General features: G+C 42.4%; 1 protein-coding gene across 1 annotated transcript; it reads right to left on the minus strand.

Annotated features, from left to right (window-relative positions):
- Nucleotides 1-10,791: 10,791 nt before the first annotated feature.
- Nucleotides 10,792-15,957, minus strand: LOC130086063 (WAP four-disulfide core domain protein 3-like). The gene is made up of 5 exons (XM_056252174.1): nucleotides 15,725-15,957; nucleotides 14,837-14,968; nucleotides 14,422-14,559; nucleotides 11,984-12,065; nucleotides 10,792-10,915 (listed from the first exon to the last, which is right to left on the minus strand). Exons 1-5 carry the CDS (start codon nucleotides 15,807-15,809, stop codon nucleotides 10,792-10,794), a joined length of 561 nt encoding a protein of 186 aa, XP_056108149.1. The 5' UTR covers nucleotides 15,810-15,957.
- Between the last annotated feature and the right edge of the window lie 381 nt (nucleotides 15,958-16,338).

The raw sequence follows: 16,338 nt of genomic DNA on the forward strand, positions 1-16,338 counted from the left end.
CAAAGAGGTTTACCCCAAGGGTCGACCCTGGGTCCACTTCTTTTCTCTATTTTCATTAATGATCTGCCTTTAATTTGTTCTAATTCCTCTGTTCAACTATATGCAGATGATACTGTCATTTATACGTCTAAATCACATTTATTGCAAATTCAAACTGCTCTTCAATTGTGATTTTAGTATCTTACAGAAATGGTTGGTATCTAATAAACTATTGCTTAATAAAACTAAATCTTATACTATGGTCTTCGGTACAAAACATACTTTTAAAACAAAAACAAATAATTTAATTATAACGTGTAATGACGGTACTTCTCTGAATGAGGTTGACAAAGTTAAATCCTTGGGTTTATGGCTTGACTCTGAACTTACATTCAAATCTCACATTGACTACCTTCTTCATAAAATTAATTTTGCAACCTGTGTTTTATTTCGATCCAGAAATTGTTTTACACTTAGTGTTAGAAAAAAACTTGCTACACAACTGATATTGCCATTTTTTGACTATGCCGATGTTGTTTATCAAAATGCATCTAAATCTAGCCTTCTACCACTTAATATAGCATATAATAATCTCTGCAGATTCTCTCTTGGATGTTCTTATAATACTCATCATTGTGTAATGTATAATTTACTTAAATGGCCCTCACTCAATACAAGAAGACACATACACTGGCTGCAACTGGTATTTAAATGTGTACATTTTAACTATCCTCAATATTTAAAAAGGTTTCTGGTACCGTATATTTCAATACATAACCTTAGGCATTCTACACAATATTTCTTTTTCACTCCCATAGTCAAAAAAGCAATAGGACAGAGAGCATTTATGTTTAAGGCTCCTTCAGACTGGAATAAATTACCTTTAAATATACGATCTTTAACATCATTTCACATATTTAAAAATAGTTTGTCTTCTTATTTTGAACTAAATTGTTCATGTTTCAGATGATACTATATATATATATATATATATATATATATATATATATATATATATATATATATATATATATATATATATATATATATATATATATATATATAAAAGTTACTCTATTCTTTGTTTTTGCTGGCAAGTATTTGATCACAGCCTCTGTGTGGCTATCTAGTGGTTGTATTTACCTAAATACTTATTTTATCCTTTTTTTTTTTTTTTTTTTTTTTTGTGTGGTAGCGTGTTCATTGTGGTATTGTTTATGTCTTATTATTGTAATGTGTTTGATTTGTCCCTTGTTTTGTATTGTATTGTATTTAGGACCCCCTCGAAAACGAGATGGTCCATCTCAAGGGGTTTATCCTATTCAATAAACTTATATGAATGAATGAAGGCTCCGGCATTTCGGTAGAAGGCTCCGGCATTTCGGCAGAAGGCTCCGGCAGTTCGACGGAAGGCTTCGGTGGTTCGGCTGCAGGCCTCACTGGAGGCTTCGGTTCTGCTGCAGGCTTCATTGGAGGCTTCGGAGGTTCGCCTGCAGGCCTCACTGGAGGCTTTACTGGAGGCTTCGGCGGTTCGGCTGCAGGCTTCACTGGAGGCTTCGGAGGTTCGGCTGCAGGCTTCACTGGATGCTTCGGCGGTTCGCCTGCAGGCTTCACTGGATGGATACAGATAGTCAACTTTAGTCTGTCTGTTTAGCGGCATTCAGTCTCAGATACAGCACAGTACCCAAATAGCAAGTTTTACTCCTCTTAATTATTAAATGTAAGGACTGGGCTAAAAGGGTGAATCTGAAAGGACTAAATACATCCTGCTAAAGACCCAAAAAGCCTGGAATGTAAATTTACACACACACACACACACAGCCACACACACACACACACACACGCACGCATCCCCCACAAGTGAAGCCTGCTCAGGACAGAGCGTGGTTTCCTGTTACGAGACACTTGTATGACTGACTTGGAATTTGATGTTCAAAGAGAAAGAAACTTCTGTCTCATTGCCCATGTCACATTGTAATGACTATAATTTGTCCGTAACTTAAAAGTGAATTATAAATACCCTAGGTGTATTTTTAATGTAAATGTTTACCTATAACAGTCGTGTTTGATATCGTAAAAATGCCCTGGACTTGACTCAGCCAGATATATGTATGCACACACCGTAAAAGGTATGCATAACACATCTCTGCAGTAGAAATGACCCTTCCTAACACAGGTCATAATTTAATTAGACAAGCAGTCTGACAAGACAAAGAGAAATAAAACCCAAAGTCCCGCCTGTAAACTTCCAACCCTCTAACTGGCCAAGCCAACAGGAAGAGGCTGGACTTCTCCAAAGTGATAAATGACGCTTCTCCCCTTCGCTCTCTCTCTTCCTCCCGTGTCCTCGTGTCATGATGTAACGTCTCGCCTCCGGGCGAGTTCTTCGCCTTTCTTTTATTTGTTTCTAGTTTAGTTTGTGTTTTTCAGTTGTAGATAAGTCTCTGTGTTTAATTCCAATCGACGATTGAAAAGAAAACCCCGTGACATATCTCTTCAGCAAATCCATCTACAAGGGACCTTTAAACGAGCGCGCGCTCGCTTTGAAGGAGAAACACGCGCACGTGACCGCGTGACGCGCCGGACCGAGCGAAGCACGCGCTTCTTCGCCAGCCATGCACAGATGGAACATTAACTCCTCGTGATTCCTCCGTTCTACGAAGTGAAACGAACTCAGCCGAACTATTTTCCTTTGGTAATGTTACCCCAAAGACTGTGAACCTCCGTTCAACACGCGCGCCAAGCAGCCCACGTGATGCTTCCTCACACACAAAGGAATCCTCTCACGCACGCGGCCAGACAAGGCCGCGCAGGATTGCCGCGACACAGAAAGAGACCATAACATAAGTTGATTGCAAGTATAATCTCTTTATAGAGCTTCTAAGAAGTTTTAAGATGATGTTTCGTGTTGTAATCGGAGAGGTGAATGTCTTCCTGCCAATGAAATTCTCCCAATTTCTCTGTTCTCTCTCTCCCCATCCCCTTTCCTCTCTCTCTTACTCGCTCACGCGTGTACGTTATCCATTGTCCAAACTTTATGCATTTCTCGTTCATTGATGTCTTATTGTATTGTTCATTGTTGTCTATGTGTTTGTAAATACATATATCCCATGTAACCGTAGTAAATACATAAGTAGTCATGCCTCTATTAAATTAATTATATATTCATTAGATTGATGTGCTGTCTCTTTGCTCAATTTCAAGTCACTTAAGTGCCAAAGGTCTAACTTATGCTACAAGCTTTACGAATTAAAGATACTTTAAAGAGTAACGTTATGTGTTGATAGGGCGGGAAACCCAATTCTTCTGGCCAGAGAATTGCGTTTCCTGAAATCCTATAAAGTAAGATGATATTGTGGATCCCACAAATATTATCCTGACAATTGAGCTAATTCATTTTACCTGTTTGTGAAACATGGTCCGTGTAATTAACTACAATCAACTTGTGGTTAATTTCCGGGATTCACACGTATGCATGCAGGTAAAATGACAGATCCTCCCTTAGAGGGAGATTAAATTTAATGTAAGACTGATCTAATCCAAACATGTATGAATAATTATTAATTACCAATTATTAATTATGATATGCAAATTCCCCACGGATTAGATCCGCCCTGAATCCTTTCAAAATTGGTGGAGAAAATGCTAAGCACACTTTAAACTTGTTTCTGAGCAAAAAGTCAGTTTTCAATCTATGTCTATATTGTGATTTAATATTGAACGTGCGCCTCGAGTGAGCGAACGCAATGCGAACTCACCGCTGCAAAATAAATGTCTGACATTCCGTTTGCCATTGTTAATAACTAAAAGTAAACTGCAGTTCATAGTATTAAATTTGTCCCACAAAAGACGAAGAAACCTCTTTTGAACGACGACATTTTAATGTTAAACTCCCCTGTCCGAACGATGTTCTTCTGTCAGGGTGAAGACAAGATTTAGTGAATCGATGCTCTTTCACTATTCTTAAAAAGGCCTTATTTTATAATCGTTAGATTAACGATAAACTCCTGGTTAAAACATTGACGTAGCTACTCAATTGTAAAAACCTAAAGCATATTTAATCATAGGTGCTATTTGATATATGTTATGGGAGTCGAAAAACAGATGAATAATTCCTGTTTTCTCTCGCACAACGCAGCGACGAATCCTGCTAGATGTGCTGGTAAAACATAGCACAGAGAAAAAAAAAATCCAACACTGAAAACATTTTTCATCATATATGCTATTTGATAAATGTTATTTGGATCCGAAAAACAGATGCCTAATTCCTGTTGTCCACAATTTACGTGTAGTGCAGCAAAGAAATCCTGCCACACACTTGTGTGAAATATAGCATCGGAAAAAATCCAAAACCTAAAAAACGTTTTAAATCATAAAATGCTATTTGATAAATGTATTTGTTTCCGAACGACAGACGTGCAATTCCTGTTGTCCCTATGTGTGTGTGTAGGAAAAATCCTGCCACGCCGTTTTGTGAAATATAGAACCGGAAAGAAATCCGTCGATATTTAAATTCCGCACTATTTCGGATTGATGCAGCAATTGAGGCGTGTAATTCTTTGCACGTCCTCTGAGACAGTCACATGTGAAAGCAGGCGGGTTGCAATGCTACTGCCAAACGCTAGGGCGCGCCCTTGAGTTTCCCAGTATCAGACGGCCTCCACGTCCTGACTTTACCCTCCATGAGCGAGATGTCGCCATCGTGTGGACAATGGTAACAAGGTCATCCTTTCCTAAATAATTTTCTCTCAGCACCATTTCAGATTGTTCCAGTGAATTCCTGAAATTGTGTTTCTAACTTTCAATGCATGTGCAAGTTCCAGTTTTAATAACATGATTTCACTACTGACTGTGTACATTTATTTTGAATTTAGTTCAAACCACGTTTGAATTTAAAATTCAAAAGTAGGTATTAGCAGTTTCTGATGACTAATCAAATATAATGCCAACCTTCAATTTCCTACACTTATTCAAATTTGGTTTGAAACAAACAAATTTCAAATTAATTTGAAGGAAGTCTCCGTTCCTGTCGGGAATGGTTTTATGGCTTTATTTCTATATTTCCTTTTTCAAATTATTTTTAGTAATTTTGATTCGATACGTTATGACAACTGTATCCTTACTTTCTAGAAGTTACTTAACATCTATGCATATGCTTGATTTGAATTGTAGTTAAACCAGTTTGAATGCAATTTAAATCAAGGTCTCTGTCAGCCAGATTGACCACTAGGAGGAAGTGGCCCAAACCCTTAGTGGCCCAAACACGCCACTGCAGCTTGCTTCCTCCTGTGCTCTTCCTGCTGCACTTAATCTCTTCTCTGAATGGAGGCTAGGTTGTTCCGATAATTAACATCGTCATAATTTCCTTTTTGTTTGTACCATAATTTTAGTAAAGCCGCTGCCTTCGATTTTTTTCTGAGCGCGAGTCTCGGACTTTCCCGTATCTCTCCGTTGGTGCGGCCCGCAACACATTACCAATTTGGCACTGCCGGTTGCGTGAGAGGGCGCACATCGGTACAGATATACGGAAGGGCTCGGGACACTGCTGTCAAGTGTTTGGGGATGACAGGAAGACCAACCACAATGCTGACTCCAACCCGAATGACCTCATTTCACCCCAGGCAAACTAGAAAAAGGTATTAAACCCATCCACTTAGTATTGGCCACAGAATCTATGAATTCCCCCGGTCATTGAAGCGTGTGGCTCCTTTCTCCTCTCCGAGCCACAAACCGCAGGCTTAGGCCTCCTCTTCCCTTGTAACACTTCCTGTGTACTATTGACGCCATTTCATTACAGACCTTTCCATCTTTGATGGTTGCATGTTACTTCAAACTTTGCTATCTTGCCACTGCTCTTTTCTGTTGTGCTCTGTTCCTTTCAGTTCACCTAGAAGACAGAGCCTATCTGAGACAACAAGGAACGCTGAATAATAGTCTGACAAACCAAACCGTTAGCATCAACAGGTGACCACTAAGCTACCGCCCTGTTAAATTTTATTCATGCCCATACTGACCTACCTAAATTGTCCCACCGAATGATTTAACTGTCTGCATCAGTTAACCAAAATTTTCATACACGGCATAGCCCATATTATAGCTCGTTAAACGTAGAACGAAATTGCACTGGTCTCTCTGCGTGTGTTGTGTTCCTCTCGCCCACAGTGAAGCCAGTTTGTTCCGGTCCTACAGTCCCACAACCCGCTGGGACAATCTCGACACATGGCTGACGGCCATGACGGCTAACTTCCTGCCCGAGGACGCTAGTGACTCAGAGCCTCGAGCCAAGAGCATCGCAGACGTGGACAAGCTGACGGCGCACAAACCAAGCCAAAGCTCCCACGACAAAGACCGGTCATACACGTCAACCTCACTTGCCAGCTCATCACACAAGAACGTCTCCACGAAAGGAGCCGCATCGCCCTGGAGCACAAAGTTGCAACGCTAAGGATGCAAGCCGAGGATGACAACGACCCCTAGCTACAAGAAGGAAGTGGAAAGACTTCAAACTGCCCTGTCTGATCTTCGTCGACACACAGACCGAAGAGAGCAGTCAGAGAAAAGAACCAGAGAGGAAATCAACGAGAAACTCCGACAAAGTGACGCCCCTTGCAAAGAGCAGAGACTGAACTTAAAGAGACTCGTAAGCCACAGCCTGCGAAAGAAACTCGCAAGAGGCCCGGGCCACAACCCACAAGCTCGTTCAGCAGAGACTGAACTAAAAGAAAGGGACACTAAAGCCAAGGCCTTTAAACACTTACGCACGGGCCGAGCTGAAATCCATGAACCTGCTCAACAGAGACACGATCTCAAAGACAAACTTAACATTTGTCCACACCGAGTTGAAACACTCTTATAGACTGCAGCATGACCGGAAAAGGGGAAACACACACCACAAGTTTCCCCTGACTGGTCTGCACCCTTCAGCCAAGAACCCAGAGCTGTAAAGAGGGGTTGAAAGCCCACTGTTCAAAACATCACCAGCCGCTGCGGCAGGCCTTCATTAAAGAATTCTCTGATCCAGAATCCGAAAAGACTTAAAAAAAAAAAAAAAAACACAATCTACTCTGTCTCTGAACACTACTCAGAGCTGCCTCTCGAGGGCGCCCCACCAAACCATCGCCCTGTTTACAGAGAGCCAAGACCATTCCAGCCTGGAGCGGTACCCCTCTCAACATGCCACTGGTAAGCACAAGTCTGAGCACACATCAGACAAACACAGTGCCGCCACGTCTCAGACAGCCGAGACACTGGAGTCGCTGAAAAGCTTCTTCACAAAAGACTTTCCAAAAAAATTCAAGAGGTACGAGCCTTACATCCTATGGCTGAGCGTCATACCTACAGCAGCACACAGCCACCACAGCTGACAGCTGCACAGCCTGAGCGAGACAGCACAATTTCCCACAGCTGGGTCCGAAACCCCAAAAGACCTGATCAAAAGGGGGGGGGGGTGGGCCCGGAAACTCTGCCTACCCATCACTCTAGACAATGAGGTGAGCCTTGAAACACGGGTAGACACCGGCTCAAACCTCACTCTAATGTCAGCTCAACTCTTTGAAAAAACTCAGTGCTAAAGCTAAGAGCGAAGATCGAACTCTTATACCCCAACTATGTGAGCTGAATGTGCAGTCATACAGCCAGAACGACCTCCGGCTCGGACAGAGAGCTCCCACTTACCTGACAATTGGTCCGTTGAGGCCTACCCACCCGGTGCACATCTCACAAATGGACATGTACCCCTTTCCGATGGGCAAAGACCTGCTAGAATGCTCTGAGCTTTGATTAGACTTCAAACACCTGACCGTCTGGGCCCAAGTTCAAGAACCCCGCCCCTCCAGTCACACAGGTCACCAAAGCCAGACTCCAAGGTCACAGAGTTCCCAGGAACTCCAGCAGCCATCCAGGAATGCACAGCCTCAGCACCAAGTCAAGGTTCAAGTTCGCGACCCTGCACCTTCCAGCTCGCCAAATACCACGCAATGCCCACTCAACGATGCGTGACCTAATGCAGAAGGCCTCCTCACAAAGACTTCCTAAAACCCCACTGACTTTGAACTGCACAAACTCTGCAAGACTCTTCTAAAAGGGTCCCTGATCAGCATAAGGACATAGAACTTTTATGAATAGACGAAAATGTGTGCTCAAAGAGACACAAGACTCTGCAATAGGAAAAATTAGACCTTTATTGATTTAAAGAAAATCTCGAATAGACGTGTGAGCCTCACCTGCAAAAAAACTATGCACGACTTTAAAAAAAAAAAAAAAAACTTTGCGACATGCTGGTTGAAATGACACTGCTAAACATTAGTTTCCATGACAATGAAGGGTTACGAGAAACACTAACTCCTAATTGAACATACGTCCCCTTTAACGCCAGAGTGTAGGAAAACTACCCCAGTTTTAAACTACTGTTAACCTACAGGCGTGCTTTTGGTCGTTGCGATCCAACCTGAACACAACGTGCAATACGCATTTTTGATCGCTGGCTTGTCTAAATGCAGATAAAACGATAGCTGGAATTGACATCTCTACTTTAAGTAAAATAGCCTTAGATTTCCAACTAAACTTAGCATGGTCGGCAGTAAAGCGTAAGTCTGTTTGACGAAGAAACCCCATCTCAGCAGCTTGTAAACTGTACCGATATCTATTCTGCTTTACTTAAAAGAAATCCAAATTGTAATATGACTAAACCTGTGTCTAACAAAGAAAGCTCAGGAAAAAGTTATATCTAGGTAGACCTGGGTGATGCTCCCCTTTCTACAAATGTAAAGGCCTTACAAATTATTGTTAGATTGATGTAATTCACCTAAATTTTACCTGCATCTACAAGCAGAGAACTACCTAGCGATTTAATACTGTTTCATCGCCGAAAAGTCAGCATTTATGCACGACAGGGACATAACTATATATGCTTGGACAAGCTTTGACTTCCAGCAAATCTATTTCCTTACTCTGTAAACAAATAGATTAAGTTGCGTAAAATAAAGAGAACAGTTCCACGAGTAGAATGAGCAAATGCCAAAACACATCTGCATTTTACTTAATGTAACACCGAGTTCTGGAAGGTCTTAAAATATAAGTGCCTCCTGTTAACCCGTTTAAACATGCATAATTCATGTAACATGTACAGACATTTTTCAGGGACTGTTGAATTGTCTGACATGCTCTGGTTCCCATGACAACAACCTGTCACAGGAAGTGCTAACTTGTGATGTCACTTTGTAAACAAACCAGCCTAGGTGGCTACGTTAACCTAGCATCCCTCCAGCTTACGCTAAGCTACGCTAAGCTAACCTAGCATCCATCCAGCTTAGGCTAAGCTAAATAATAACTTCTACAGTTAGCAGTTAGCATAATTTTCTTGAGCCCTTAATCACCGCTTGGCAAAGTATTCTAAAATACTTTCCGTAACACCAGTTAGGGTTTCTAATTATTCACTTCCCATGGTTTTGATCACGTTTATCCCCTTCTGCTTTTAATAAATAAAAAAAAAAATTTTTTTTTTTTTGCTCTTCTTTAAGTTTTTTTTGTTGTTCATTTCTTTGACTTGAATAATAATAGCAGTCAGTTATTCAGTCATCTATATGCTTTAATTTAATTTCCTCTCTTATTCAAATGTGGTTCCAGTCCCCATAGGGCCCAGAAAGGAAACAGAGACACCTGTACTTGTGATTGTGTTTATTTTCAACAAGCGCACTCATTTTTGTGACCCTGAAACACAAGTATTTCAGCACTTCACTAGGGCACAACTATAGTCCAGAGAATTGATAATAAGCATTATTCGAATAGGACAGCTGTCCTTTTTCCCCCTATCATTCACTTCGTCAAGCCGTAGTGACCCACTAGTTAAGTCCAGAGAAATAATTTCGTCTTAAGACAATTATTTCATCTCGGCTATCCCCTTCACAGGACATACTCTCGGAACCACATAAAGTCTTGGCCTCCTAACATCCACAGCTAAGATAAGGATACAAGACACACTTCACTAGCTAGCCACACGTGAAACGCCTAGCTTTATGCTACATACCTAGTGAACCCGTTAAACCGTGGTTCTGAACTTTTAGGGTCATGCATTAGTCTCTCCCCACAAGTGTGACAAAAATCACAGAGCCCCTGCTTCACCTGACCTTAACCTTTCAGCTTACCAAAGACTATGACAAAACAATGGACACTATGAGAAACCACCTCTCATCCCCTCCAACCACCCACGGACGCCGTCTGCAAAAAACCGACGACCGGTGCTTCAGCCAACCTGCGTCAACAAGCACATGCTGCGTGCACTAAACAACATTCAGCGTTCTGCACCTGATGCCATCACCGCGCCACAGCTTGTGATGCCACAGTGCAAAAGGGGGGTAATGCCAATGTATGCCGCTGCACGCCGCAGCACCAGAGACACTTGCAAGACACCGAAGCAAGTGGCATACCGGCGTTCTCAAAGCGAAAAGACTGTCCTAGCCAAAAGGACGAGACTCGCTGAAATTTTTCCTCCCTTTCTCTCTTTCTCTCTCCCTTTCACTTTTACCAGGATGCTGCTGTGCCTCCAGACAACCAGAGGGCAACCGCAATCGGACATCTCACCAGGTCTGGCACCAGGACTCCTTTTCTGCCGGACCCGCACTCAGAAAGTGAATGTGCCACCTGATCCTCACAACGCCTACAGAACACACTACCCCAGCGTAACAACACAATACAGCTGGGTAGGTGCCGATGGACAAAGGACTCCCGCACTCACGCTGAGACCGTGGTTGAACACATGCTCAAGCAACTTGAGAAAATGACTGTCACGCTAGCGGTGAGAAAATGACTGTCACGCTAGCGGAGCCAGGTGGCCACAACCACCGCCGCACTGCCGTCAGAACTCTGTTTAACACTTGTATGTCCAGCATGAATGCAGCAAACCTTGCCAACGTGGGACGGCATGTAGCCGAAATTCAGACTGAGATTCCACAGATAAAAGAGCACTCACAACAGAGTGCATCCCTGCAGACCATCGACAAGACACTAAAGGGAACTGTGGTAACTTTCAACACTCACAGCGTTGAACCCCATGCACTCCAACACTCACTCCATGAAACAGCTGTTTACTGTCTTCCAGAATGACTTTGCTCAAACTCAGCTGGTAACAGCCCTGATGACAAACCTGCTGCAGGGGGTGAACTCCTCCATCGACAGCCTCGCCAGGGGTAGAATTCCACCGCACCTGATACCCTTAAGCCTCGTGAAAACCGTGCTGGCGTCCGCCATCACCACGCCAACTGACTCTTTACAAATACACCTTTCCTACTCTCTGGGTAGGGCCATCCCTCTCTGCGTCGACTACAAGCAGAGAAGGGGGGGGGGCTTTCTCTCGAACTTGCCCATCATAGAGTCAAGCCGAATCTACCGGCTCAAGAACATTGTCAAGGTCAGATTTTGAAAAGTAACATTCACATCAAGATCCACACGCCGGACGGGGTTGACTGCAACGACAGCAACACAAAGCCGTCCTAAGCTCCGAACCCGTACGTGTGCACATTGACCAAAGAAATTCACTATCTCTGCCCTAACAAGCCTTTCCTCAGAGACAACACTGACGGAATCTGCGGGCTGCAGATCAGCGACACCCGCTGCCCTGCCGAAGCCAAGCCACGCACTCAAGGCATCAAGACCCAAGCAGAGAGTGTAAGTGACAGGCGGCTCGCTAACACTCCTGTGCGCACAGCTGCACTCACTTATGACCAGAATGACACTGACACCTGTGTCACCTCGCTCCACTAGAGCCTGTGAATCCAAGCACCGAAAAGTGCCATCCTTCACCGTGACGACCTGGCATGGTACCATCTTCCATGCAAAGAGTACAAATTAAACTGGAAATCCCATCCTTCTCCAGGAACCACACGTTCACCCTAACTCCAGAACGGGAGTTGTGGTTTGCGAAAGGGGGGGTGATCCCAGCTAATTGACATTGCTCCTATCGAAACAGCCCTCCAAGCATTGTCTCGACTACCCATTCTGACTACCTCACCTGTTGTCCAAGCCTGGACCGCAGCCGACACTGCACGGTGTACCTCTATGGTAGTCAGACACACCCTGACACTGGGCTTGACCTTCATCCTATACAGGAGACTCAACGAGATACAAAAAATCTTCAGCCAAGTTCACGAAAGGTTTCGGACGAAACCCGCAAAAAGGGGGTGCCAAGTCAGAGACCAGGCCAGAGGCAGCTTCGAACCTCATAGAGCTGAATCCTCAGCCTTAACAGCAACCTGCTACCCGATCATCATGATTCACCTGTCATCCGTCCATTGGGATGATTGTGTCCGATGATGTCCACACCGGGACTTCATCAGACAAAAAGGGGGACTGTAAGGACTGGGCTAAAAGGGTGAATCTGAAAGGACTAAATACATCCTGCTAAAGACCCAAAAAGCCTGGAATGTAAATTTACACACACACACACACGCACGCACGCATCCCCCACAAGTGAAGCCTGCTCAGGACAGAGCGTGGTTTCCTGTTACGAGACACTTGTATGACTGACTTGGAATTTGATGTTCAAAGAGAAAGAAACTTCTTTTCTTTAAAAGACATTTAACCCGATATATTCGATGTGTTTTTATGTGTGTCCATTTGCCCATGTCACATTGTAATGACTATAATTTGTCCGTAACTTAAAAGTGAATTATAAATACCCTAGGTGTATTTTTAATGTAAATGTTTACCTATAACAGTCGTGTTTGATATCGTAAAAATGCCCTGGACTTGACTCAGCCAGATATATGTATGAACACACCGTAAAAGGTATGATTATGTGCATAACACATCTCTGCAGTAGAAATGACCCTTCCTAACACAGGTCATAATTTAATTAGACAAGCAGTCTGACAAGACAAAGAGAAATAAAACCCAAAGTCCCGCCTGTAAACTTCCAACCCTCTAACTGGCCAAGCCAACAGGAAGAGGTATAAATAAATGATAAATGACGCTTCTCCCCTTCGCTCTCTCTTTTCCTCCCGTGTCCTCGTGTCATGATGTAACGTCTCGCCTCCGGGCGAGTTCTTCGCCTTTCTTTTATTTGTTTCTAGTTTAGTTTGTGTTTTTCAGTTGTAGATAAGTCTCTGTGTTTAATTCCAATCGACGATTGAAAAGAAAACCCCGTGACATATCTCTTCAGCAAATCCATCTACAAGGGACCTTTAAACGAGCGCGCGCTCGCTTTGAAGGAGAAACACGCGCACGTGACCGCGTGACGCGCCGGACCGAGCGAAGCACGCGCTTCTTCGCCAGCCATGCACAGATGGAACATTAACTCCTCGTGATTCCTCCGTTCTACGAAGTGAAACGAACTCAGCCGAACTATTTTCCTTTGGTAATGTTACCCCAAAGACTGTGAACCTCCGTTCAACACGCGCGCCAAGCAGCCCACGTGATGCTTCCTCACACACAAAGGAATCCTCTCACGCACGCGGCCAGACAAGGCCGCGCAGGATTGCCGCGACACAGAGAGAGACCATAACATAAGTTGATTGCAAGTATAATCTCTTTATAGAGCTTCTAAGAAGTTTTAAGATGATGTTTCGTGTTGTAATCGGAGAGGTGAATGTCTTCCTGCCAATGAAATTCTCCCAATTTCTCTGTTCTCTCTCTCCCCATCCCCTTTCCTCTCTCTCTTACTCGCTCACGCGTGTACGTTATCCATTGTCCAGACTTTATGCATTTCTCGTTCATTGATTTCTTATTGTATTGTTCATTGTTGTCTATGTGTTTGTAAATACATATATCCCATGTAACCGTAGTAAATACATAAGTAGTCATGCCTCTATTAAATTAATTATATATTCATTAGATTGATGTGCTGTCTCTTTGCTCAATTTCAAGTCACTTAAGTGCCAAAGGTCTAACTTATGCTACAAGCTTTACGAATTAAAGATACTTTAAAGAGTAACGTTATGTGTTGATAGGGCGGAAAACCCAATTCTTCTGGCCAGAGAATTGCGTTTCCTGAAATCCTATAAAGTAAGATGATATTGTGGATCCCACAAATATTATCCTGACAGTTGAGCTAATTCATTTTACCTGTTTGTGAAACATGGTCCGTGTAATTAACTACAATCAACTTGTGGTTAATTTCCGGGATTCACACGTATGCATGCAGGTAAAATGACAGATCCTCCCTTAGAGGGAGATTAAATTTAATGTAAGACTGATCTAATCCAAACATGTATGAATAATTATTAATTACCAATTATTAATTATGATATGCAAATTCCCCACGGATTAGATCCGCCCTGAATCCTTACAAAATCATAATCGTATTAAGAATTAATTTTGCAAAGCCATCCTGTGCTTGAAACCGTGCAATTGGGCCGAAGACTTTTTACATTGAGAACAATTAATTATAAAACAAGACAAACTGAAATGAGGAAGCTGACCCAAACACTAATATCATAACATAACAAATACCTGCAAATGGAGCCATACACTGATGTCCACATCCATTGCTGCAGCATTTCTCATTGTTCGGACAGTCACTGTCATAGTAACACAACTCGGCACAAGTTTCTGCTCCAAAATTTGTGCTTGGACACTCTCCTGGCTTTGCTGTTATAGAGACACATGACAGAGAAGCCACATCACACATCACTGAATAATGAATGTCTCATTCACTGTATGAAAATAAAAAAGTTGTCATAAGATGATTGTAGGAGGATTTACCAGAATATTCAGTCTATCTACTTCATAGTTTCACGTTTAGTTCAATGTGTTACTTGTGGTTTCTTTGCAATTATTTGTGAAACTTACTGCGATTTCTGAGAGAAAAAAAAAATCAGTGGTTTTTTTGGAAGACGTATAGCATCCATCATTAATTAAAACTCACTGAAAACAGGCGGCACACACGAGCGCCCACAGGGAAATTGACAGCATTTGTGTCCTCCAGAGCAGTCTCTATCAGAAGTGCATCCTCGACGGGACGGCACGACCGTCAGCATCGCCGGACACTGACCGGAGACTACAGAAGAGGATTCAAGAGGATCATTAGGGGAGACCAGGAAGTGCTGTAATAGTTTGCTTCAGCATTTGCAAGTTGGGGGTTTTGCAATGCGTCTCAAACTTTATAATATTCACACATTTATCTGCTTCAATTCAAAGTAGCTTAGAAATCTACCATTTTTCACTAAAGTGCATCAATCAGTTTCAAAGACTGAGAGTGCGGTTACAACCTACCCCACTATAGTAGAGTTAGTAATAGTGCAATGCTGATAGAAAACATGGACATCAGTTAATATGTTGTATACAAATTAACTGGTGTACATCTTCAAAAATTATGCTATCCCCATGACCACCCTCATTTCCTTTAAGCATTTTAATAGGCTTCTCAACAGAAAACAAATAGACGCGCACTATATATAACGCAGAGTTATCGGTTATAATTAGCTCCCATGGGCTGATGAATTTCTTAAAAAAAAAAAAAACTTTAGGTAAAAGTTTAAACTCAGGATTGATACAGTCTGGTAACAATTTTGTAGCCATATTATAACTCTAATGTTCTTGTTTTACAGTAAACAAAAATGCCTATATTAGTGATTATATGGGTTTTACTTGATACTTTGCTTATTATTAAAACTAAACCAACATACAAAGTTGAACTTCCACTTGACGTCTGTACTGTATTTTCGGAAGCAGATGTGTCTAAAATCAAATTTTGTAAGGCACTTTATTTATGCACTTCTTCGGGCTGCGTAATGAAGCTAAAAGAACTTCTCACCTAGGACTCCAGCGTGTGTTGTGCTCAAACAAGCAGACATACACAATAAAACCGCACTAAACAAGCAGTACACTTGAGCTGTCATCCTCTCGACCTGCGATCTCACAATCAACTCTGCTGGAAGATGCACTGAATTAGTGAGTCAGCAGGGGCGGACAGCGAGGACCACAAAACTACAAAGGAAAACCCTGTTGCTGCATCAAAATACCATCTGAGTCCCACAACAAACGCTATCAAAAAAATTTGAAGCACTTTTTGAAAATGCGTTTTTAAAGATCCAATTGGAGTTCTGGGTAACTCCAACCCTAATGAAAATCACCTGTCTGTAGCTTTCTAATATAGCCTAATCTTGAAGACCTTGATTAGCTTGTTCAGGTGTGTTTGATTAGGGTTGGATGTCGTAATAATAACCGTAATTTGGAGATGATTGATTGTTTTTATGGCAACACTATCAACGCCAAATGAATCTGCAGTGGTCAGGTGGTACAGCGATCACGTGGTACAAGTCGGAGTTCTACCACAAGTTACAAGTTGTAGTTATGACTAAACTCCTAAACTCTCCAGGAAATGGATCTCTACTGGAGACTGGCATAACTCTGCATTGAACATCGTTA

The sequence above is a fragment of the Rhinichthys klamathensis genome, unplaced genomic scaffold (genome assembly GCF_029890125.1).
Source record: "Rhinichthys klamathensis goyatoka isolate OS25496 unplaced genomic scaffold, OSU_Roscu_1.1 h1tg000093l_1, whole genome shotgun sequence".
Classification (NCBI taxonomy): Eukaryota; Metazoa; Chordata; class Actinopteri; order Cypriniformes; family Leuciscidae; genus Rhinichthys; species Rhinichthys klamathensis.

Excerpts from the sequence above, each read along its gene's own strand:
- LOC130086063 (XM_056252174.1), bottom strand. The coding sequence starts at position 15,809 with ATGACAGCTCAAGTGTACTGCTTGTTTAGTGCGGTTTTATTGTGTATG. Across the intron at positions 12,066-14,421 it reads GTGTATGGCTCCATTTGCAG|GTCAAGCCCAGTGTCAGGGT; the intron begins GTATTTGTTATG and ends TATAGGATGAAG. Across the intron at positions 10,916-11,983 it reads GGTCCAGGCTTGGACAACAG|TCTGAATTTCGGCTACATGC; the intron begins GTGAGGTAGTCA and ends GTGGAATCTCAG.